The 22,993-nt window shown below is 39.9% G+C and overlaps 2 protein-coding genes across 2 annotated transcripts in view; both read right to left on the reverse strand.

The window, feature by feature from the left end:
- Nucleotides 1-801: 801 nt before the first annotated feature.
- pgm2 (phosphoglucomutase 2) lies at nucleotides 802-11,091 on the reverse strand. The gene is made up of 13 exons (XM_037114440.1): nucleotides 10,858-11,091; nucleotides 9,111-9,278; nucleotides 7,395-7,586; nucleotides 6,621-6,704; nucleotides 6,271-6,464; nucleotides 5,956-6,145; nucleotides 5,760-5,857; nucleotides 5,339-5,519; nucleotides 4,970-5,063; nucleotides 3,816-3,945; nucleotides 3,507-3,699; nucleotides 2,079-2,212; nucleotides 802-1,878 (listed from the first exon to the last, which is right to left on the reverse strand). Exons 1-13 carry the CDS (start codon nucleotides 10,930-10,932, stop codon nucleotides 1,776-1,778), a joined length of 1,836 nt encoding a protein of 611 aa, XP_036970335.1. The 5' UTR covers nucleotides 10,933-11,091; the 3' UTR covers nucleotides 802-1,775.
- A 1,899-nt stretch (nucleotides 11,092-12,990) lies between these two features.
- Nucleotides 12,991-22,993, reverse strand: part of zcchc7 (zinc finger, CCHC domain containing 7) — a 50,487-nt gene continuing 40,484 nt past the window's right edge. The window contains exons 8-10 of the mRNA XM_037108939.1: nucleotides 17,279-17,386; nucleotides 16,241-16,358; nucleotides 12,991-15,051 (exon numbers count right to left, since the gene is read on the reverse strand). Of these exons, the coding sequence (XP_036964834.1) occupies nucleotides 14,453-15,051; nucleotides 16,241-16,358; nucleotides 17,279-17,386 (825 nt within the window). The 3' untranslated portion in view covers nucleotides 12,991-14,452. The remainder of the gene's footprint in view (nucleotides 15,052-16,240; nucleotides 16,359-17,278; nucleotides 17,387-22,993) is intronic.

Genomic DNA, 22,993 nt, shown 5'->3' on the forward strand with positions numbered 1-22,993 from the left:
ACCCACATGCGGCATGACAAGTGCATGCTGCATGCATGCGCTGCCGGAAGATGCATGGGTGTGTGTGTGTGTGTGTGTGTGTGTGGTTTCTGTCAACCTATAGGGGACGTAGTCCTCATGGGGACCAATGAGTTAAGGATCCAAATGAGGCAAAAATATCATGTCAGACGTCCTAGTTAGGTTTTAAGGGGGTCGATGTGAATTGAGGTTTGGTTAAAGGAATAGTTCACTCCCAAATGAAAATTCTGTCATTATCTATTCAGCATCATGATGATGTAAAGTCTGGTGAAGTTTTGTGGTCCACAAAAAGATTTTTGGATCTTCGCAGCAAAACTGTGCTGCAGCGTTCTCCTGATCAACTGAAGTAGATGGGGACTTGTTTTAAAACCTAAAAAGACCATCAAAAACCTTACAAATTGCTTCATACAGCTTGTCCGACTGATTTTAAGCGCTGACAGGATTTTTGTAGCTGCTAATCTGAAACTGTAGGCACACACCTCACCTGAAATGGATGCAAATTTTTCTTTTCAAATCATTTTTGAAATGTACGTTTTAAAAGAAGTCCCCATCTACTTCAATTGTTTAGGAGACTACTGCAACGCCATCTGCTGTGAAGCTCCAGAAATGTTTGTGGACTATGAGGCTTTACTTTGCTTCCCATCAACATGAGGGTGAGTAGATGGATGAATTGTTCATTTATGGTTAGGGTTAATGAATGGGAGTCAATGCAGTGACCTAACGAGGATAGATGCACAACTTGTGAGTGTGTGTGTTTCATCCCTCTGCACTTGTCTCCACATACACAGTTAGAAACCGTTTTTTATTGAGTAAAATTGTATTTTCAGCACAGTATTTTGGAATTCGAGGCACATAAGGATAGGTGAGCTGCTAATTACAAATTTCTTTGAGAATAGTCAGGTTGACTTAAATACTGGGAAGGAAAAAAAAGGTCTGAATTGTATTTGTGGTGTCAAAAGTCCCTTTGATTGTAAACAACTATCATATCAAGTAATAAACTGCGGGTGCATTTAAAGAATGAATTTACAATGCCTCCACTGGGTGGTGCTCTTAGCTTTCAAGCTTGGCCATTTTACAATCTAGAAACTCTGTATTGACCTGATTTTCACATCAGACATCATATATTGAATTGTCACTTTCATTGTTATACCTTACTATTAACTAAGGTATCACACATTCAAAGTTAATCAGCAGTTTTACAAAATCCATTTGTTACAACATCAGCAGTTCTCACAAACACCCTTGTTTAAGTCCTCACATTGGCTGCTCTGCAGTCAATGCTGAAGCAGTATGGAATGCATTATTATTACAAGTGATTATACAGCAATGCGTGTATGTAAAACACTACAGTCTGACAACAAGTATGACTCTGGCCGTTGAATTTCAAACAAGCACAAAGTCAGTTGTGGCTTAAAATCTCCAGTGCTGAGGTAAATTGAATTAAAAGCATTAAGCTGTGATATACTATGACCTCTTGGTGTAAAACAGGGTCTGGATGCAAAAACATCTAGAAAAAAACAAAGCGGAGGTTAGATGATTTCAACCCTGCAGATGGTTAAAGAATGATTAATTAAAAGGTAAGGTCTGGTCCAAACTGAGAAAAAAAGCAAGGTGCCAAAATGTAGATTAAATCAGTTGTAAATCACAATGACGCCTGTACTGAATCATTAATCCCTTCTGCAGTAATTAAGACATTATGTGCAATGCTGGTAAGAGATATTAGTCACAACTGGTCCTGACTGTATGTGTTATCAGTGCTACTCCGGTTTGGGCTGCAACTTATTCTTCTCTGGCTCGAAGAAGTCTTTGACAATGGCATCGACCAAGTCATCAAGCTCCTTCTTCAGCTGCGTCACATCACTGTTTAAGAGACACAAAGAAATAAATGATATAATGAAATAACAATTAGGAAATCCATAGGAAGGTAAATCACAACTATTTTTGTTTCTCATCATTGTAAATTGGATATCTTTTGGTTTCGGATAGTTGGTTTGACCAAATAAGATTTTCTGATGATTTATAGCATAAACTATGTCTATAATTAAATAACAGTGACTCACCTGTTACCAGGAGCAGCACAGAGCTCAGTGTAGTATTTGATTTTTGGCTCAGTGCCACTGGTCCTCATGGTGGCCACACCCCCATTGGTGAAGCTGAATGTGATCATCTGACTAGATTTGGATGTGGGAAGAACCTGGGACACAAGGAGGAGGATGTGACAGATAGCTAGATGGAGAAACAATAACTAAAAAAAAAGTTCTCCATAAACACATTTGCATAGAAATGTATAGCTCGTAATATTTTATTTTCAAGTATACTTTTAGAACGACTGCCCTTCTACAAGAAGAAACTTTTTTTGATACAGCATTGAGATATTGTCAACTTTTAAGTAAGCACGCAGTTGCAAACAGTAGATATGGACAAAAACAATTTGGAATTGTGTTTTTGGCCACCTGATGAAGTTCAATATTCACTCTCTTATCTCCTTTTTTTGTCTATACAAACTCATGAGGGGAATATCTGGCTCTTTAGCTGCTAAATGCTCCAATATGTTCACCAGCTAGTTGCCAGATGTGTCTGTCTTTCATTTGGTGCGTAGTTAGTTAGTTACAGTGGGTTTCTAGAGTGAAAACAACACTATAAATATGGTGAGAGTGGATCAAAACAGCTGTGTGCCAGTGAGCTGAAAATCAGTATAAATGACACTAAAGCCGAGGGGAGCTATAAAATTAGGTAACAGTTCTCTGTAGATTCATAACTACTCTGACCCATCATTATTGTGTTTATATTTGCAACATGGACCAGCTGTGAGTAACTCAGCTGCAGTACAATCTGGTACTTTGTAAACAGAAAACCTGTGTGGTAGCATAGTTGGAGGGAGAAGCAGTTTTCTTTGATAACCTGTTTCTCCTGATTTATATTTTTTTTATATTTGTGGCACAGAGTTAGGGTAACAGATTCTTCTGTTTGTTGTGTTGGCCTTCTTCTCCCTCTGAAGCAAAAATAAATGCTACTTTAAATGCGAGTCCTCTGTGACACCGGCTGAATGAGGAGATGCACATCATGTTATGTCTTGGGTTCCCCTAGAACGTAACACATCTCACACTAGGAGTTGCTTTAAAATAGAACAGAAAAGATACAATTATGATGACAAAGAGCTCACAGTTTAAACCTTGGCCTTTTCACCAAATTAAGCATGTGAGCGCCCTGTATGTGTTGCAAAGTTATCCGCTATTTGCAAAAACTTGTTTGTGAAATGTGAAGGTGACACCGAAGGGAAAAGGGCTCTGAACACAGAACAGTTCTACAAACTTAAACACCTCCAGCAGAGCCATTTTGTTATTGTCATAGTTCTGGTTATTTTCATAGTTGTATCTATTTGGAGACAATATAACATTCATGCTATACTCAAAACATTGGACAAAAAATATGGTGCAAGGCACAAAAACAGCAAAAATGGTCGCACACGTATCCATATGATTACTTACAGCCTTGTTATCGGGCTGGTTGCTGTCGTAGCCGGTGGTCAAGTCTCGTACAGCAGAGATGGAAAAGCGGCCGCATTCAGTGGGATATGAGTCCTTCTTGCCACTGTAATTGCGCAGGCGCTCGAACAAGCTGCGGATCACGTCCTGGTCATGGCAGATGAAATAGGAGTTCTTACTGATGTGGTAGCCATACCTGACAATGAGGAGTACAAAGAGGGAGAGGGAGGCAGAGAGAGAGAGTCTGTAGTTTATGTATCTTTGAATAGAAATCATAGCCAGATGAGTGTCATGTATACATTTGGGTCTTACTCTGTGTAGATGGCAGTGAGTTGTTGAGAAAGGCTTGTTTTTTTCATGGCCAGATAAGAAACCATCTCTCCTGCGATGGCTGCAGCACTCACTCCATCCTTGTCTAATACAGAAGGACTACACATATAACCTGCAAGGTAAACACACACACAAAAAACAAGCACACACAATTTCTGTTAATCCCAGCTATATATAAATTCCAGCATCTGTAGTCACTTGCTGGTTTTAGTAACATTACAAGCAAGGGCAAGCGATTCCAATTATGGCATCATAATCATGTTATATGGGAATGCTCTAAACTATGTGATGTTGTGTGTGGGTGACTATCTGTCATATTATCCCCAAACAACCTTTAACCGAGTGCGTAGTCAACCAGGGTAGGCTTAGGGTTGACATGTGGCATTTTCATGCAATTTAGTGATGTATTCATTTGAAAACGTAACCAAGGCTGTATGTCATGGTCACAACACCATGAGTCACATAATGAATGTTGCTGCTACATTCATTGTCAGGCTGCCGAAGGAGGCCATAAAGGAAGCTTCTGGAGCGGGAGAAGAGACTTGTAGCTCTTGGGTGTGCCTCAACTAGCAAAAATTGTTCAAGGTTCGACCAGTTAATCATGTTAAACGACAAGGATCCGTGATGCCTGGCATGATTCTTTCTATACTGCTAATACGACTGTTTGAGGAAGCAGTGGCAAAGCATGTTTTGAGATAGATTACAGTATTCTGCATATTCATTGCTTAAAGGAATTTTTACAGTTCTACAGGATTTAATTAATATGTTTTCAATTAGTCAGTCAGGTTGCTAACTCTAGGAGGCCAGAATTTATTTCCACACATACTCTTCTTGTTGCCTGTCTCTATGAAGCCATGTGTCTGAATGGCCTTCACCCAAATTTAGATCTTGTGAGCTGGCAAAAGAATCTTGTTTTCACTTAAACTGTAAGTTGCCCTTTAACTGATCTCAGGTCAGTTAACGTTAGATCAGGCAGATCAAATTAACCCAGCTTGTGACCTCATGGAGATCATTACATGATCAAACTCATGTAATGTGATGCCACGAACAATTAATAAGGTTGAAATTCCTAAGACTGTGCCCCAGGACAACATCTATTTGTGTGTTTCCGTGTATGAGTGTGAGCGTGTGCACACCTATGGCCTCCTCAAAGGCAAACAGAACAGTCTTGTCCTGGTTCAGAAGGTCTCTGGCTCTGTTTCCCATCCACTTGAACCCTGTTAGCGTTTCCTGTTTAAAAAGTGGTGACAGTAAAGTGGGGTTTGAAAGCCATTAGCCACATTTTCTCTTGAATCACTATTACTGAAAGCATGTGAAAGCAGTTTCTTGTAGCAGGAAACACGGCAATGTTTGGACGTGCAAGGACATAAAATCGAGGAGAAAGTGAGCCATATTTATCAAGTCATCGTTCAAGTGCATAAGACTTTAAGTGTTGCACATTTCATGTTGCTGCTTCCAAGTTTCACACTCGTACCAAATTACAGTCTTGAACTTGAGTTGGTTACCTCAAAGTGGAAACCTTCCTTGAGAGCGATGGCGCGCAGTATCTTGGATGAGACGGTGCTCGACAGCATGTAGAGGCTTTTCACAGCAGCAGCGTCAGAGTTTTGCTGTTTCCAGCAGCGGAACATCCACCAGCCGAGCAACGCTCCCAACTCATTACCACTGAACACTCGCCACTGACCACTGACACAGAGGGAGAGAGAGAGGTTATGAAATTTCAAAACTCCAACAATTGCTCTAGCTGTAATTTATTCTTTTAGTGAAGTCTGTTTCCATAAACACGCCTCATCAACTCAATCAAATATGTACGTGTGTTCCAAACTTGATGATTCTTGCACTTGTGACATGAGTGGAGTGGAAAGTGAGAAAGCATGACAAACACTGTTAGTATGTTACAGGATGAAGTCAGCATTGCATTATTACCTTTCCTGCTTCTCAGCAATGGCCAGTCGGTCAGCGTCAGGGTCATTCGCAAACACAACCGTAGCCCCCTCTCTCTCTGCCAGCGCAAATGACAGTGTCTGCAAAACATATACACATTACACCTTCAGATGATCACACCATGTATACTGCATATAACTGCATATAACTGCATGTGATGTGAATTTTGAGAACACACCAGGACTCCCTCCCCCTCCTCAGGATTGGGATATTTGACGGTGGGGAATTCAGGGTCTGGATCTTTTTGTTCCTCGACAGCAAATGGAGGGTGAAGGTCAAAGGCCTTGAAAGCTGACTGGACAAATGTGTGGCCAACACCGTGCACAGACGTATGCACAATTTTCACCTCTGAACTCTTGTTTATGTCCCTGTGAAAAAAAAAGCCTGAGTCATAACATAATCTCCAGTGGGAATATAGTCTGTCCAGTTGTATGTCATGTCTGTGTCTTCCCCAGGTGTTTTGAAAGTTAATAGGCAGTTATTAAGGGAGCACCTGTGGTGACAGTGTTTCTGGATGGCTTTGAAGTATTGTGTGTTGATGTCCTGGTAGGGATCTTTGAGCAGGGGGCTCTTCAGGGCCTCCTCTGTGTTCCAGGACTCGGGCCACGGCTCGAGGTTCTCCTCTATGGCCTTGGCGATGCCTTTGTCATGGGGAGACACGATCTGGGCTCCGTTCTCCCAGTACACCTGAAACATGCACACAGCAGCAGAGGACAGATATAACAGCTGATGGAACATGAGGGACAATAATGAGCCGATTCCAAACTCAGCTCATTATTGTAAAGAGGAAATATAAGACCAAGAAAACCAGGAAAACACTTTGAAAATGTTATATCTTATTACCTTGTAGCCATTGTCCTGTTTAGGGTTGTGAGAGGCGGTCACCATGATACCAGCACACAGACCCAGGTGAGAAACTGTGAAAGGCTGCAGAAAACACAGGAGAGAAATGTGTTTACTTTCCCAGTACACTTCAACATCATACTAGCCCATGGAGAGTTTACGGTATACTGCACACAATGTGAGAAAAAAGCACAAAGAAATGTTGACAGATGTAAAAAAAAAAATAATGTGTGTCAAATATCTGTTATTTTAACCACTTGCAATCCATTAAATTCAAACTAGAATACATTTCACATTTGGGAGACCATAGAGAGAATGAAAAAACCTGGTGTCAAGATAAAACCCTTATGATGGCTGCAATAAGTATAGTTTGTATGGTTTCTTGCTCAGTACAAATGTGTATAGTAGCATGACCACAGGGTCATGTGAACCGTCCCCCTTCACATGTCTAAACTGAGTCTAACCAAGTGAATCATACATGCTTATGCAACCTGTAGCATTTGAAGTCAAAGTGTGCTTTTTGACTGGAATTTGCCCTGTAGCTTCTGCCCAACTGTCACTTGCTCCACAAGCAAACCTGACACTGGACAAACTGGTCAAAGAATGTGGTTTCTTTCACAAATGTAACCTACAGACATGATGTCAAGCACAAATAAAATGTAAAAAAGTAAGATGATGAGTGCCTGATACTTCTGTTTTTAGGTGTTACATCATCTATGACTGAAACGTCCAAAAAACCCAAAATGAAGACACTGCAGAAGTTCAAGTGATTACCACAAAAGGTGTAGGAGTGATGTCAGAGAAGAGGTGGACAGGAACCCCTCGGCTGATGAACACAGCTGCAGCCAGACTGGCGAAGCGCTTGCTGCTGCCCCCGCTGGGAGGGTGGGCCCGGGCATCATAACCGATCACCACCCCTCGCTCTTTAAGGTTCCCGAGGCTCTGCTCCAGGTAGTGACAGAAACCCTGCCAGGGGGAAAAGACTTCATGAAATAAGAGACCGCTTGAAGAAAGGAGTTTAAAACAGCAACAGGAAGTAACGATGAAAGTAGTTTTCATCGCATTTCTTTGTTTTGATTGTTTTTTTAAATCGTTAATCATTATTATCATGTATCATGTGAAACACCATGAGGAAGCAAGAATCAGTGTGTGTATGTGTGAAAGAGATGAGGTGGGAAGCTAACCTGAGGCTCACATCGTCATAAATTCCACATGATGTATTTATGTGTCTGTGTCTGTATTTGCTCTTGCTCTGTCATTTATTGACACTGAAACGCTCTGTCTCACATTTCTCATGAGGACAATTCTGATTAGGAATCAGTACACTTTCCAACAGGAAATGGAACCTTAATGTACCATATATATATATATATATATATATTATATATATATATATATATATATATATATATATATATATATATATATAAATAAATCATACATATTTCATATACTCTATTTTTCAGTCATTGTTGTTTCAGTCACTGTTTATAGTGGCTGCTTGTCTACCTGTTTTGTTGTTAGTTTCTATAACTGTTTTAGAGCACTGCATTTTATTCCTCAAAAACCTGACCAGGGACGAGGACAACAAATTAGCCACGACTAGAGGCCCTCTCTATACACTGCAATGGTTGCATTGAAATGCAATGCCAAAAGTATCAACCCTGTCAAATAAACTGATAAATAAAATAAAATATAAGTTTCCACACTCGATTGAACACTTTCAACTCAAAACACTTGTAAAGAACAATAGGATCATGGAGCATAAACCGGGCAGGAAGAGATGACCTGATGATGCCGTTTCTCTGACAGCGGCATTTTAATGGTAGAAATCTACTGATCTGCAGGAGAGGATGAAATTACATCAAAATTCAATACAGCCCATTAAGTTGGAAAAAAAGAGCAGCCATTCACTACACTTAACTCAAGGGTCACATTGAGTTGTTCCAAAAGAACAGTATGTCCAACCTACAGTAACAACATCGCATTTGTTCTGGTCATATCGCAGATTCATTGAAAGAGGTAGAGTGAAAAAATAAGCGATTACACTTATCTGTCCTTCATGGTTGATGGTAACCTTTATGTGTCAAACAAACAATGTAAGATGCACTGATCCTGGTTTGAGTTGGGCCAGAAGTCCACCATGCCAATGTTCAAAGGATGATTTCATCATCAGTCTGTGGTATGTATGTTTTTATCAGTAAAAAAAGGCACATTTTCTTTTTTATGAAGCCATTTGTTGTGTTGCAATTAAAGTGGTGCCCAAAGTTTGTACTAATACTCTGAAATTCTCTAGTAGGGAGCATCAGCAGCATCAGTGAAAAACTTTATTCAGGAGTTCCCCTACACTGACCGGTGACAACATGGTGGCTTGTGAGCTATGCAGTCGACCACGTGCATCTCGACTGCTTCAAACAGCAGAATCAATAATGAGTATGTCTGACTTGGCATGTGACCTGATGTGCGGGAGCAGTTTATCCATTAACCAACCTGCGTTGTCTGGATGATAGTGAGGTCATTCATACAGGAAATGCCGGGGCCCATGGCAGCTCTCAGACCTGCCGTACCGAACTCCATCCTGGAGGAGAAACATTTCCTCAGAGCCTCCACCGCTCCTTCCTTCACCAGGTCCTTAACCATGGACACCGTCTTGGGGTTCTGGGGAAGAAAATCACATTTTTGTATGCACAGAAATAAATCTCACATTGATTATCTACATTTATCTACAGTCTATCTGTAATGTAAAGTTCTTAAGTTTGTTAGTTTTGTTCCCTATGATGCAAGTACACTAAAAAATAAGTCCAACTTACGATTACAGCTATTACTTATAAAAAAAAAAAAGTAATAGTAAAAACTGCATATTGCAATGCCCTGAAGCTAAAGCTGACGTATTCAAATATGTTGTCTCAAACCTGCAGTCCAAATCGCCAAAGCTTTCAGTTCACCATCATGGGAGACAAAGAAAGAAGGCAACTACTCACATTTGAGAAGCTAGGATCAGTTAAGTTTTGGCTGTTTTACTTCAAAAAAGGTATTTTAATAAATACATAACAATAAAAATCTTTGTCAAGATGTTGAAGTGTCTAACAGTCAAATAACTGCAGTTGAAAATCACCAACACATTTCCTGTCAAGTGACAGGGAGTGAAAACGCAGCTCTCTTTTAAACAATTTGTTGTGAATGAATGATGCGTGCATTTTCTAAACATGTGTCTCTTAATTAAATGGACCACTGAGGAAACACTCCCTAACCCGATTATATTATGACTAATGAACAAGGTTCCCTCTTCCAATATGACCTGATTGGTATCATCCCATGCCTCTTTAAGACCATGAATGACTCTGTTTGTGTTGGTCAGATGTCCGGATGCATGTTAGTGTGATTACATGGGTGTCTGTTGATCTTTCAATGAGGACAGGAGAGAGGGACAGGAAATGTGGCATCTCAAGCTTTTCCTTTACTATATTTAAAGCACAATAAGATTTTTTTCATGGAACGTGATTGATTGATTACCTAATTTAAGACTGTTAAAAAGGACATTAACTTCGAATAGGTTTGTGTCCTATCTGTGATGCTTAAAAATAAGTGTTTTTTAATAAAATATAAGGATAAGTGCAAGTGATTCCAGCATGTTTAAGTGCCATGTTAAGAGTTCACAGCTTATTTCAATTTTTAAGTGACCATCATGCATTATTGGAGAATTGATCCTTTACATTCGAATTATTTGTGTGCCTGTTGACAATTTTCTTCGAATGAACTGACTAAAAGACTATTTAGGTTAAACTAAAAACTAATTAACATCAACTACTGGACTGGATAGGGACCTGTATACTTATCAGATTACGCAGCGCTTTCTACTTATCTAAGATTTATATATTGTGAAGACACTGGCACAGAAAGAAATATAATTAGATTGAACTGATCATGATAAAAGAAGAATACAGTTAAGAAAGTCTTTTACCCCATGACTAATATCTGCAGTTTGACGTTTCTACATGATATTATATGATATGAAGTTGTTCTTAAACTATAAACAAATCATTTCATTCATCAATTATTCAGAAAGTTATCGATACACATTTTGATATTCATATGGCATCTTAATAGTCACGTGAAGTCCTGGTCTGACCTGACTTGAGTCAGGTATACAGCAGTAACCAGGTAACATCAAGTATCTGGCTGACAAACTCCAGGACAGCTACAGCACATTAAGCTAGCTCGCTAGCTGTCAGCTCACCTTGTCATACTGCAGCCACTGTCTGACAGCCTGGTCCAGCTTCGTGTCGCCGGTTGAGGACTGACCGTTTTCCATTTCTCTTCTTCACTCGGGTCGACACACCGTCCACAGCGCTAACTCTGCTCGTAGGAAGTGAATACGCTAACACTGGAACGTTTTCTGACACAAAACGGAAAACGCTGCTGTGAATGATGCGAGTGGCGTCCACGACGGGGGGCGGAGCGGAGCGACGTACTGCGTCATCACGAGTTACTCATCTGTTGCCTTCACGGGTCGCCTCAAATGTAAGAGCTTTGTTAAAGGTGCACTGTGAAGTTTTGGAGAAGAGCGTTTAAATCAGAGGAGAGTGATCTTAGTTGGCTGATGTTTTTTCATGACCCCCCCCAAAATAAATAAACAATCTCTGTTCATTACATGATTATAAAATACCCTTAAAGGACAACACAGTTTCATACTGTTTTACTTCGTTAACGTGTGGCAGACCCTGCCACCTTTCTATCTTCAAACATTGTTCTGGGGACCTTATTTTCCTCTGAGAACAGCTTTTTTATACTGTCAAGGAAAATATACGAAATGTTTGTGAGTTTGTATTATTACTTCATTAATATTGTAAACATCACAATTCTCAATTAGAATCTATTTTCCAAAAACAACAAAATGCCCATTTAACTGTTTAACAAGCAGCAGGTTCAAGTGGGGGAGCACAAATCTTCTGTTGTCCTGTGACATTAGTGTGGAAATAGCTGAGTACAGTTTACTGAAGTACTGTACTGACAACAGTAACTAAATACACATTATACATTACTCAAAATTAGTTAGGGATAGTGGGGTATTTTAGTGTTTCTCTTGATTGTTTATTCTGTGATGTATCTGAATCTTTATTTTGTGTTCTGTGAATGTTTTTGGCCCACATAAAATAATGCAACACATTTCATTTGAGTTTTATTGCATATCCATGCACATGGATATATGTACCCATATCGTGCTACCCCTGACTCATTTTGAGTAATGTATATTTATGTAATAATGTACATGATACAGCCACTTCATGTAAACATTTTTATCTAGTATTTATTATTTTTTCTTCTTTTCCTGACAGTATCTATTCTTGTTTTACAACCATTGCTTCTTTGAAAACAAACAGAATAATTTACTAGTACAGACTTGTGTGTACCAAGGGTGGAGGTAACTAATTAGATCTAATGAAATTGCTGTTATTAGGTAATTTTTTGCAAGCCTGTAATTTAACTTATAGGACTGCTCAAGAAGAAGACTTCATATTTTTACTATCATTATTTTGATAATTGTAGTTTTACTTGTAACTGAGTATTATTTCAGTGAAGGAATTGTACTTTTGCAGATTATCAGTACTCTTTCCACAGAGTACTTTGGAGTCTAATCTTATTAATCATAATAATATTTTTGTTTTAGTATCCACCAGTGAATTTTATAAAAACAACTCTTTCCACTTCAGTGCTATAATTAAGCTGACTGCATGAACCAGTGAGAATAATTAATCAATATATCATTTATCATTCTGGAAAGGGGACTGTTCTATTTAGTTTGCTTTTTGTTCAACAGTTCTATTCTACTTTTCCTTAAGTTTTGAATGCAGGATACCTCACTTGTATATAATTATTTTGGTTAAAGTATTTGACACTACTGATGAATTGACAACATTTTAGGCGATAACAATAAGCATAAAGATTAGTTTAATACGTTTGCAGCCAGCTATATGTTAAATATTTCAAATGTTCATTATTCATGGCCTAATGTTGTGTGTCCTCAGACGAACAAACATAAGGTAACTACTGATCAACTGGAGACAATCCAAGCAGTGACTAATCTAATCCATTCTTTGACACCCACTAACATTACTTTAAAAAGTTACTTCGACTTTAGTACAGCGCTCCCCTGTATGTTCTTGTTTCACATATTTACGTGGTTATTTTTATCAACAGGGTGGCTCACTTGTTGTAGGATCACTTTTTTTTTGCAACTGTAGTTAGGAATGAAAGCAGTGATTTTTAATAATGCCGTGAAATCTTTCTGGAGACGATACATGACACACTGAAAAGATGGCTAATGTTCCCACACAGGTATCCCATCTGGTAGGACAAAAGGACACATGGAGACTGGAACCAGATTACTTTAATGGATTATCTTTATAATTTACATGAGTGATTAAGAAAGAGTTTCAAGTCAAACCAGGCCTTAGTGAAGCACAAAACTGATTTCTCCTTCTGAGTCACAGAACTGAAGGCAGACAGAGAAGATTCAAGTTTTATACATCCAAGAGACTTCAGGTAACCAGTACTATCATCCAAGAACCAAACTCTTTATGTTAGTGATAATGTTTCATCCTGTTATAACCATAACAAAAAAGACCATGTCCGACTGAATTTAAATAGTCAGATAAATAAGATAAAAGTTAATACTGTCAGGGCTGCGTGTCAGTGATGCATTTTGTCCAGATCACCCAGGAACTGCAAAAGTCAAATCAGTAGATTGGCATTACATATGTGTAATAGACATATTTACAGTATGTTCATATACTTAGATAGAAAATCATTCAGATCTAAATGAAAAAGGACAATTTCCAAGTGTATTTTGAACAACACAAACATCATCATTCTTTGGTTCCAACTTCAAAAAGCAGCAACAATTTTGAAGCTATATGTTCAGAGCAGAGGCACGAAGAAATTATCTGACTGTCCTTCAGGACGCAGCATCTGTTCAATGTGCAGAAACACACTGAATGAAGAAATTAAAGGATATGATAGCAATAATAGTAATAGTCAATTACTGAAAACTGAAAACATTGTAGGTTGATGCAACTTAATTGTTCGCTCATCGTGAAAATGTCATGAAGTGATGCCACTGTTTGAATCTGGTGTCATTTTAACACTGACCACAGTATGAAACTGAAAAGCAGCCCAAACTACAGTACCAAAGACAATAGATCTTTTCACAGCAGACATTTCGACTTGTTAAAAGCACATGTGAAATTAATAACATTAAAGGAAAGGTTCACCATTTTCAAAGCCCATAATGTCGGGGATAAACAGGAAGAATGATTACAGCAAGGTCAATGTTAATATGGACACCTGATGATCATCTTAAGATAGAATTGACAAATCGTCAATCTACCCTTCAAAGCAACAGAATGTAGCTTGCTGGAGAAAGATAGCTGGTTGATTAGTCTCATTCCCAGATCATCTTTTGAGCTGGCAACAAACAAGAGTATCAATATTTGACAACCTGGCGATCAACTATGTTTATCCAGGAAGTTAAACACTGGTGCTCTAACTTTGGTTCTGACCTATTCAAGCGACCGTAAGCCAATATGAATAATACCAGGACCCTGAAACTGAAGCAGCTGAATTGAGTCATCATTCAGTCTTATTTCTTACATCCTGCTGTGACACGTCAAAATATCTTCTGTGAAAAATAACCTATGATCCCCCTGAAGCAGCCTGACAAACTGTTTTGCAGTCAACCGGATGTCTGACACGTCCCTAAATGTCATGCACACATTCGGGAGTATCCTGGTCATAGATGTCTCAGCCCTGACAGCCACACGTCACAAGAACTGCTATCTGCTGCGTTTCCTCTGTTTAATGAGAAACAGGTTTTCATCCGTCGGGTGCGTCTTTGTGGCAGCTTTTTTCTCAGCAAACTTCTTGTTTTTAAACCCCCTTTTCCTCTTCGCTTTCTCTGGCTTTGGCTCTGACCCGTGCATCTCTCCAGTCCAACTGCGACGGTCTGCTTTGCTATCTTTGTGTCCCACTGGTGCTGCTGAAGCAGCTCGCCTTGGTTTCCTCCTCCTTTTCTTCTTCTTTATCTCCAAGCTCGCCGCTCTGCCTCCACCTCTGGGAAAGTCATCTGCCTCATCGAAAATTAGTTTAGCTGGTGGGTTTCTCGAGGTGGGCACTGGTCTCTTGGGTTTCCATGCTTTCACATTGCTGCTGCTTTCCTGTTGCTTGTGCTTTTTGGATTTATATGTTCTGGGTGTCGGGGCCATAAAGTCATGTGTGTCATTAAAAAAGATGTGGCTTGGGCTGGGTTTGCTGTTGTTAGGACTTTTGTGAGGTGTGTGGTTAGACTTATGGTTGATTTTCTGTTTCTTCTTCGGTGGTCCTGGAGTGCGAGGGGTCAGTGGACCGGCAGGGAAATTGCCATTTTTCTGCAATTCTATGGAAAACAGAAATAAACAGGCTTTAATGACTTATTCGATTGAAACAAGTGTTTGTCTAACCTTTGAAAGACTGGTTGGACAAACACTTTTTCCAATGTTTTATCTCTGCAAACATCCAACATAATAACACCACTGCAATTTGAGGAACATAACCATGTATATACACAAATGTCTGAGTGAATATTTAAAAGCCCTGTTTACATATTTTATATAGCACTTTAACTGTTAACCTGCCTCATCCAAAGTCCTTTGTTATTTTTTATAGATATCCCATGATATCCATCTTGTTTTTCTGTTGCTGCTGGTCAACAGTTACCTAAATTGTGTTTTATGTTTATAATAACAAATAAGGTATTTAATGTCTTATTTAACAACTATGGCATGCAAAACAATGTTTAGTGTTTTTTTAATAACTGAGAAGATAATGTGACATATGAAACCATGACTAAAACCTGAAGCACATACTGTGTAAATCTCCACTTCAGTTATGGATATTACATTACAAGTACAATGACTTATAAAACACAACACATTGTTTAAGATTAAATCACCAGCAGCAGGAGTTCCCAAACTTTTTTTTGAAAAGAAGCAGAGTTTACTTTAGGTTCCTTGTCACATTTCAAACGTCTCGGAATTGTAAGCTGTTCCACCAAAGACACATTTCCCCTTGAGGAGTAAGTCACAAAGTATAAACACATATTTCTAAGATTAGAGAAGAGAGTTAGACAACTTTTGGAACAGAGCACTCTTCTGACCTTTAAGAGGGACCCAACCTCCATGTTCAGAGCCACTGGACCAAAAGATATAAAGTATATCAAGTAGTAAAACCAGTTTTAACTCAACCAGCTACACAGTCAAAATGATAATCTCATGATGCCATATATGACAACATATCACTCAATGAAATCATATTGCTCCAGAGAAAGTAGTTTTGTTACATTTTGCTGATAATACTTCTTTACTGTCCTAAATAGGATTATAATTGCAGCCCTTTTTACTTGTGATGGAGTTGGCGTACATAATTATGTTGGCAATTTTACTTTGAACCCCCCCTAACAGACATCTCAGCATTGTGTATTGCTACAGACCACAGCTCAGAAAAAACAAATGACTGCAGTCATAACATAGAGGAGGAAATGAGCGGGAGCGTGTGTCTGTGTCTGTGTGTGTGTGTGTGTGACTTACCTTGAACCTTCAACCCAATCCTGTGTTGTCTGCGCTCGATGTCCTCCACAGTGTCATAGCGGTTGATGAACGGGGTGGATGGATATGTTCCGTTGAACATTCTCTGCCGTGTACATGCCTGAGGAAAACACACAAATCACAAACAAACAAGACACAAAAAGGTTAATGACAAAAGTGGACAAAAACTTGAGGTGTAATCGATCATGTAATAATAATAATAATAATAACAATAATAACAACAACAACAATAATAATAATAATAATATCAATCCCTATATGACTTATTGTAAAAATACCACCAATGGCTCTAATCTTTTCTTGAAAACATTTTTTGAAAATATTTGGAGATTGCTGCCTTTATGTTGATAGTGGATGGTAGACAAGATACAAGAGATGAAGGGAGGTCACCGTTCGAACTTTTACAGCGACTAAGCAAATGCATTACCAGCAATTTTAACCCTCAGGCCAAAGAGATGGCACTTTTGGAAACAACCAGGTATATTACTGTGAGAGTTAAAATGTTTAATTTAAACACACTTGGTGTACAGGTGTATAGGAGAATGAAATCATGTGAAAGAAAAGGTTGATTCCTGACACAGTTCCATACTTCAAATGTTTAATCTCTAATAGTCTCTTAGTGCTGACAGTGTGCAGGATTTCAACATTTTATTTTGTATTTCTGTAGAAGTGAAAACCTCACAGCATACAGGAAGTTCATGAAGTTGAGCCTGACAAGCAAACTGAGGAAGAAACTGAATACTAAACACAATGTTTGCTCCTAAAAGCTCTCTTGCACGCAAAGCCTGGTGTTATAAGATCGGAACTACTTCTGTAGTTCTGCAGTAAAAAAAACTTTTCAACCACTTAAATATTTTCCTTAATTTTTTTTTATGCTGGTCATTCTGGGCTTTATTTAGGCAAAGAGCCTAGAAAACAGGAAATGCAAAAAAAAACAAAAAAAAACAAAAAAACCCCAACACACCCCAAACATGATATTTAGCACAATTGAATTAAAATCAAACAGACTGAGCTACTCACGTGGCCATAGTGTCCCTTCCTGGAGCAGTTGTAGCAGTAGGCGGGGGTCCGACCCCGGTCTCCTCCCTTCTTCTTTTGAGGAACACCCATTTTAGACATTTTCTTAGTCTAAGCACAGATAGAGAAAATGAAAGGAGCTTGTTACTAGAAAAACAATTTTCTCTCAATGAAGAATATGGTGGTTTAACGTCCTGTTTGTCTCCCATTCTCCCTCTTCTCTGCCGTCATTCCCATGCTGTCTATTGATACGAGCTGCTGTGTATTGTACGGTGAATATGAGTGCTGATATAAACCAGTGATTACCGAGGCTATAGTTAGAGGCCTGTAATGACCCTGTATGATAAGTAACTGTGTGTTTGTGTGTTTGTGTGTGTGTGTGTGTGTGTGTGTTGGACACAGGGTCCCGTCCCCTATGGGCCTTGTGTTCTGAAAGCCTTCCATGCTCCAGCGCCCACAGCAAATATACACTGATAAAGAGAGAGAGGGGAGACACTGGCACAGCGCATTTACTGCTAATGTTACGCACACGCACACGCACACACACACACACACACTTTCATACTCATCTAAGGTGCCCCCTCCTTCCTCTCTCAACCCTGATTCGGAGATTACAAATCATTTGTGCCCCACGTCATTTCTTAAACATAGCTTAGCTTTTCTTGTCCTCTCCCTTCCCTCTCTCCTCCATCCCCACATCTATCCCTCACACTTGTTCCCCGCCCCCCCTTCTCTCTTTCTCTCTCTCTGTCTCTCTCTGTCTCTCTCTCTCTCTGTCTCTCTGTCTCTCTCTCCCTCCCTCTCCCTTTTCCGCTTGAGTAGTTTTGCGGCAGAAAGGATGAATGCTATTAGAGCGTCGCGTCATTATCGGGTCAGGCCGGCCGGGCCCATCTCCATCACAAAGGCCAGGAGATCACAGACCTCTTGCAAGCGCACACACACACACACACACACACACACACACACACACACACACACACACACACACACACACACACACACACACACACACACACACACACGCACCCTAAGGAGATCACAGTCCCCCGTCTCAAACCCACCCCCCACCCTCCCCGACCTCCACCCTTCCTGCCCCTCTTCCCATTCATCTTTCATGTAAATTGGCTGTAGGTCTCCCTCTGTCTCTCCCTCCCTGACCTTGGGCTTGTGTTATCTCCAAATACTCTGATCCAACACACAGACAGAATGAATGAAAGCATGAGAGAGAGAGAGAGAGAGAGAGAGAGAGAGAGAGAGAGAGGGGAAGAAAAAAGAAGAAATTAAATCCCCACCTATTCTCCCATCAACCTGTGATAGTTGTCTGCAAACCTGGTGTGAATGTGCGTCCGCATGCACGAGAGGCGGAGTCGTCTGGCTCATACAATATTAATTAACTGGATGAACCTTCATCCCTCCCTCATTCCTGCTCTTTCTGTTTTCACCCGGTGCTTCCTATCAGGGGCATCTAAATTGCTCACAGGCTGACGGCCTGAGGGATCATATCAGTTTGGTGTCTTTCTCTTTCTTTCTCAGGAGTCCTGCAGAGTCTGGCTGTGCACTGAAAGTCAATGTGACGCAGACATATTTATTTATTTATTTTTAGATAGTTTTGAAAATACACAAAACGAAAATAGATAGAGCTATATGTCCTTCTTTGCAAAATCCAGACATATCAAATAATGTTTTCTTAAGTAAAGCCACAGCAGTCTTAAAGCTAATGCGGACATTGCCAGCATTAAGTGAGAAAAATGTACAATATTCAGCATTGTAGGTCCCAGAGATGGTCAGAGATCCTTTAACAGTCTGGCTAACAGAGGGTCCAGGAAGCAGGTAGTTGAATTTGAGGCTTAAATTGAAAATATCTCAAGAAAGATAGTTCTAAAACTTAAGAAATGCGACTAACTGGGAATCATCATGAGAATATTGTACAGTTGATTCTGCAGCGGTAGCGAGAGACAAGGAGGTCATTTTGGATTAATCTCATCTATTTTATTACTGAAAATATCTGAGAATTAATTTGCCGTGAAGGGTGCACAGCTGGCAAGATGGTAGGTTTTGATTAAGTTTAGCAACAGCATTCAAAATAAATGAAAGACTGTGTTTACTGTTCCTGATAGCGAGAGAAATATGCTGATGTTGCAGCAGTAAGAGTAGGTTTACAATGCAGTAAGCTCTAATGCAATATGAGGCAAAGAAAACTTTTCCAATAGGCCAACTTAAGACTCTGTGTTTCGTCTGTAAACCAGGGTGTAGACTTCCTTGGCTGTCCAATTTTGGTATAGACAGGTGCAACTGAATCGAGGAGGGTAGCGATTGTTGAATTTAAGCAGTTAAGACATTTTCCACGAGCTCTGCTCTCTGTGAGTTAGTGAGTGAGGTTAAACTTGCCAGGCCAATGTAATGAACCGGTGTCAACAAGCAAGATCTACACTCCAGAATTTATGTAGAGAATCTCTAACGCAAAAAAAGCATTGCTCACATCTGTTTAAAAACATGACACTGGATGGTGAGGTGAAAAGCCGTCACAGAGAGAGGTGAGATGTGATAACTGTTAAACATGGGGCTAAGGGCGGCAACTTCAGACAGTCTTTCCTGGAGGAAATGTATAGCTCTGCATGTTTGCAGACACAAAAGGTGACATAAATACTAATTGTGTAAAACACATAATGAATACATACTTGCACGCAACTTCACACTCTGCTTACCTCCTCACCTTCATACTTGGATGGCTCTTGGCCAAGAATACACCCCAATAACTGTTTGTGCAGATCCAGGAATTTAAATCATAAATAAAAAATATTTATTATTATATGTAAATCTACACATTTTCTGCTTTCCAGAAAGCTCTCCATTCTTAAACTTTCTAAGCAGACAATTCACAGCATGACAGGCTGCATCAAAAACATCTGTATGTGTGTACCTAATGGCCCCTTTTGAGTGCAGGAGAGATCTGATCCACTTCCTGCTGATGAGACTTGAAGAGCTTGTGGAGCTGATCAGAGACACTTTGCCAGTCAAACAAAAAGAGGACTGACGCTTTAGGATGTGTGTACAGGAGGGTGTCTCGCTGCGTGGACACAGACAACCAGCCATCCGTGGCCTCTCATGCATGCATGTACGTGCGTGCGTACGCACACACACACACAACCATGTTTTCCCACAGTTGTCCCAAACACATACACTGTCTCTCTCTAAGCCCAGCTCTCCTCTGCTCCTTGCCTTAGCTGCTGGTGGCAAAGCCATGATAATCCTTTGGCCAACACAAAGCTCAGACTGTTACAGACTACAATCTGAAGGAACACACACACACACAAACACAATCCGAGAAGCAAACAGGCTTGTGTGTGTGTGTGTGTGTGTGTGTGTGCTGGTGGTGGTGGTGGTGGGGGTTTGGATCTGAACAGTAACGGGTGGTGGGATTGTGGGGGCCAGGGCCAGCGGCGCTGTTTTGCATATGTTATTGCAGCAATGGGGAGAGGTTTGCATATGTTACTGGACCCACAGGGGACCAACTCTGCATGCTTTATCATAGAAAACAGCCACACAACACAACACAAGACTACTGGGCTCATACCAAAACAAACAGACCCTTGTGGTGCGTGGGTGTGCAACATGCCAGTATGTACATATGAGGTTAACAGGGAGGGTTAATTAGACAGTTGTGAAACGGCTATAAGGTGAACGTCTTTTCAAGGAGAATACAAACAACTACAGGTCTGTTAATCCACTTATTCTCATGGGTGAATTTTTAATTGTGCAAAATGTAAGCGTTTAATTATGTTTACTTTCACTCATGAACGGGAGCAAGAAAATCAATCACTGAAGAGAACGTTTAAGGTGGAGGTGTGCATGTGTGCAGTCAGGGAGGCTATGTAAGAGGAGGAGGAGAAGAAGAAGAGGAAGGAGGAGGAGAAAGAGGAGGAGGAGGGGGTCTTCCAAATAACCAGATGTGATTCCTGCCCCCTTTGTGTCTGCCAGTTCACAAAGACTCAGACCGAAGCCGTAACCCCGCGCCCTGCGAGGACCCGCACTCACACAGTGTGTAATTCCCAGAGGCTCTCCCTATCTCCTCCTGTCAGTCAGTCAATCAGTCTGAACACAATCAGCAGGAGTCCTGATTTTCTCTTTAGAGAGAGAAAATGCTCCTGGAATGTACCGATAATGTGATGCAGCGGTGAGCTGCGGTGGGCTGCCACCGCTGGAGGGACACCTGCCCCTCCCCTTCCCGTTTTTTGGGGCAGCGACTGGAGGTAATCTGGTCACACCATGGAGGGCAGAACAGAGGATACAAGCTAATCTATTTAAATCTAGCTCCAAGTTATTCAACTTCTATTCTGCTGAGTTAGGAGGCTTTTTTTTCTCAGTTCTTGCCAGTGTGAGGTCATGTTTATGTAAAATATATCATTCACTTAAGACCCAGCAATTAGACAGAGACAACACATATGTACATGAAAGACATGAGGATTTAGATATAGTATATACAGATGGACTCAGTCTCTTACACTTTGGTCAGGATGTGAAACCCTAATTTCACATCTCAGCCAACAAATCACACAAACTCACACTTCCAGACACACACATACACACACACACACACACACACACACACACACACACACACACACACACACTTCCAGACACACACATACACACACAAAATCGACACCATCCAGCTAAGCGGAAATGCACAAAGACCTGCAAAGCCTGCAAGACCTCTGATAACACAGCACCTGTATGTGTGAGCGTGTGTATGAACATTTATGTGTACATTCCTATGGTTCTGTATGTACATTCAGGAGAGTACATGAAGACACCTGTACCAAAAAATTAACTCCCAGTGAAGTGTCCCTGCAATGTTTGATATAACGCTGTGTTTAACGCTCTATTTTTCTTACTTATTGCTTTAATTGTCGCTTAAATGTTCTCCCTTATTACTAAACGACGGTTTGCTATAGGGATGAAATGAATGATGATTTTCACCACTGATTAAATGCAGATTATGTCATTTAGGAGTGGAATAGTTGTTGTCTTCATTATGAAAATCTATCTGATGTGACTGAAGCAGGAATGTGTTAAAGTTTTATTCACGTTGTGTTCATCTGTTCATCATCTGTTGTTTCCCCTGAATTACAGCAACAGGCAAACAAATTAAATGTACCGTTAGCATGAATGCAGTTACAGATTTGTCTGGGTTTGAAGATTGTTGGAAACATTCAGATATGTAACACATTCAGAGGTGTTACATATTGTATCTTTAATTTTAGAAATCTGCTGATTAATTATTTGGACTAGTCTCTGTCCAATAAACACTTTAGAAACAAGACAGCTAAGCTTGCAAAAGCCACTGAGCAATATGAAAATCTAACATCACGTTTATTCGGTCCTAGATAATTGTGATTCACGATATCATCCTTATAATAATTTAAATAAGCTTAAAATGGCACAAAAACAAAATTAGTTTACCATTTATTTAGTTAAAAAACTAATATTTTTCCATTCTATCACAGATAGGATGTTCACTTTTTAATGAACATCCATTGTCTACTATATTAGATTCATCATGAAATTGATATGAAACTGTACATTATCGAGCCAGAGAGCTTTCTCAAGTGTCTCATGTGAGGATATTCATGATTGTAACAATTTATGATTAAGCCGATTATGGAAATTCACTACGATCATCTTATGCTGAGAGTTTTTTTTTATTGTGAACTGCCA

The sequence above is a fragment of the Acanthopagrus latus genome, chromosome 1 (genome assembly GCF_904848185.1).
Source record: "Acanthopagrus latus isolate v.2019 chromosome 1, fAcaLat1.1, whole genome shotgun sequence".
NCBI classification, from domain to species: Eukaryota; Metazoa; Chordata; class Actinopteri; order Spariformes; family Sparidae; genus Acanthopagrus; species Acanthopagrus latus.

What these genes read in the sequence shown, in the direction of transcription:
- pgm2 (XM_037114440.1), bottom strand. Translation starts at nt 10,932, where the DNA reads ATGGAAAACGGTCAGTCCTCAACCGGCGACACGAAGCTGGACCAGGCT. An exon ending in AGTGGCTGCAGTATGACAAG is followed by an intron (nt 9,279 to 10,857) that starts GTGAGCTGACAG and finishes TTTCTTCCCCAG; the next exon opens with AACCCCAAGACGGTGTCCAT. An exon ending in AGGAAGGTTTCCACTTTGAG is followed by an intron (nt 5,064 to 5,338) that starts GTAACCAACTCA and finishes CTTTTTAAACAG; the next exon opens with GAAACGCTAACAGGGTTCAA.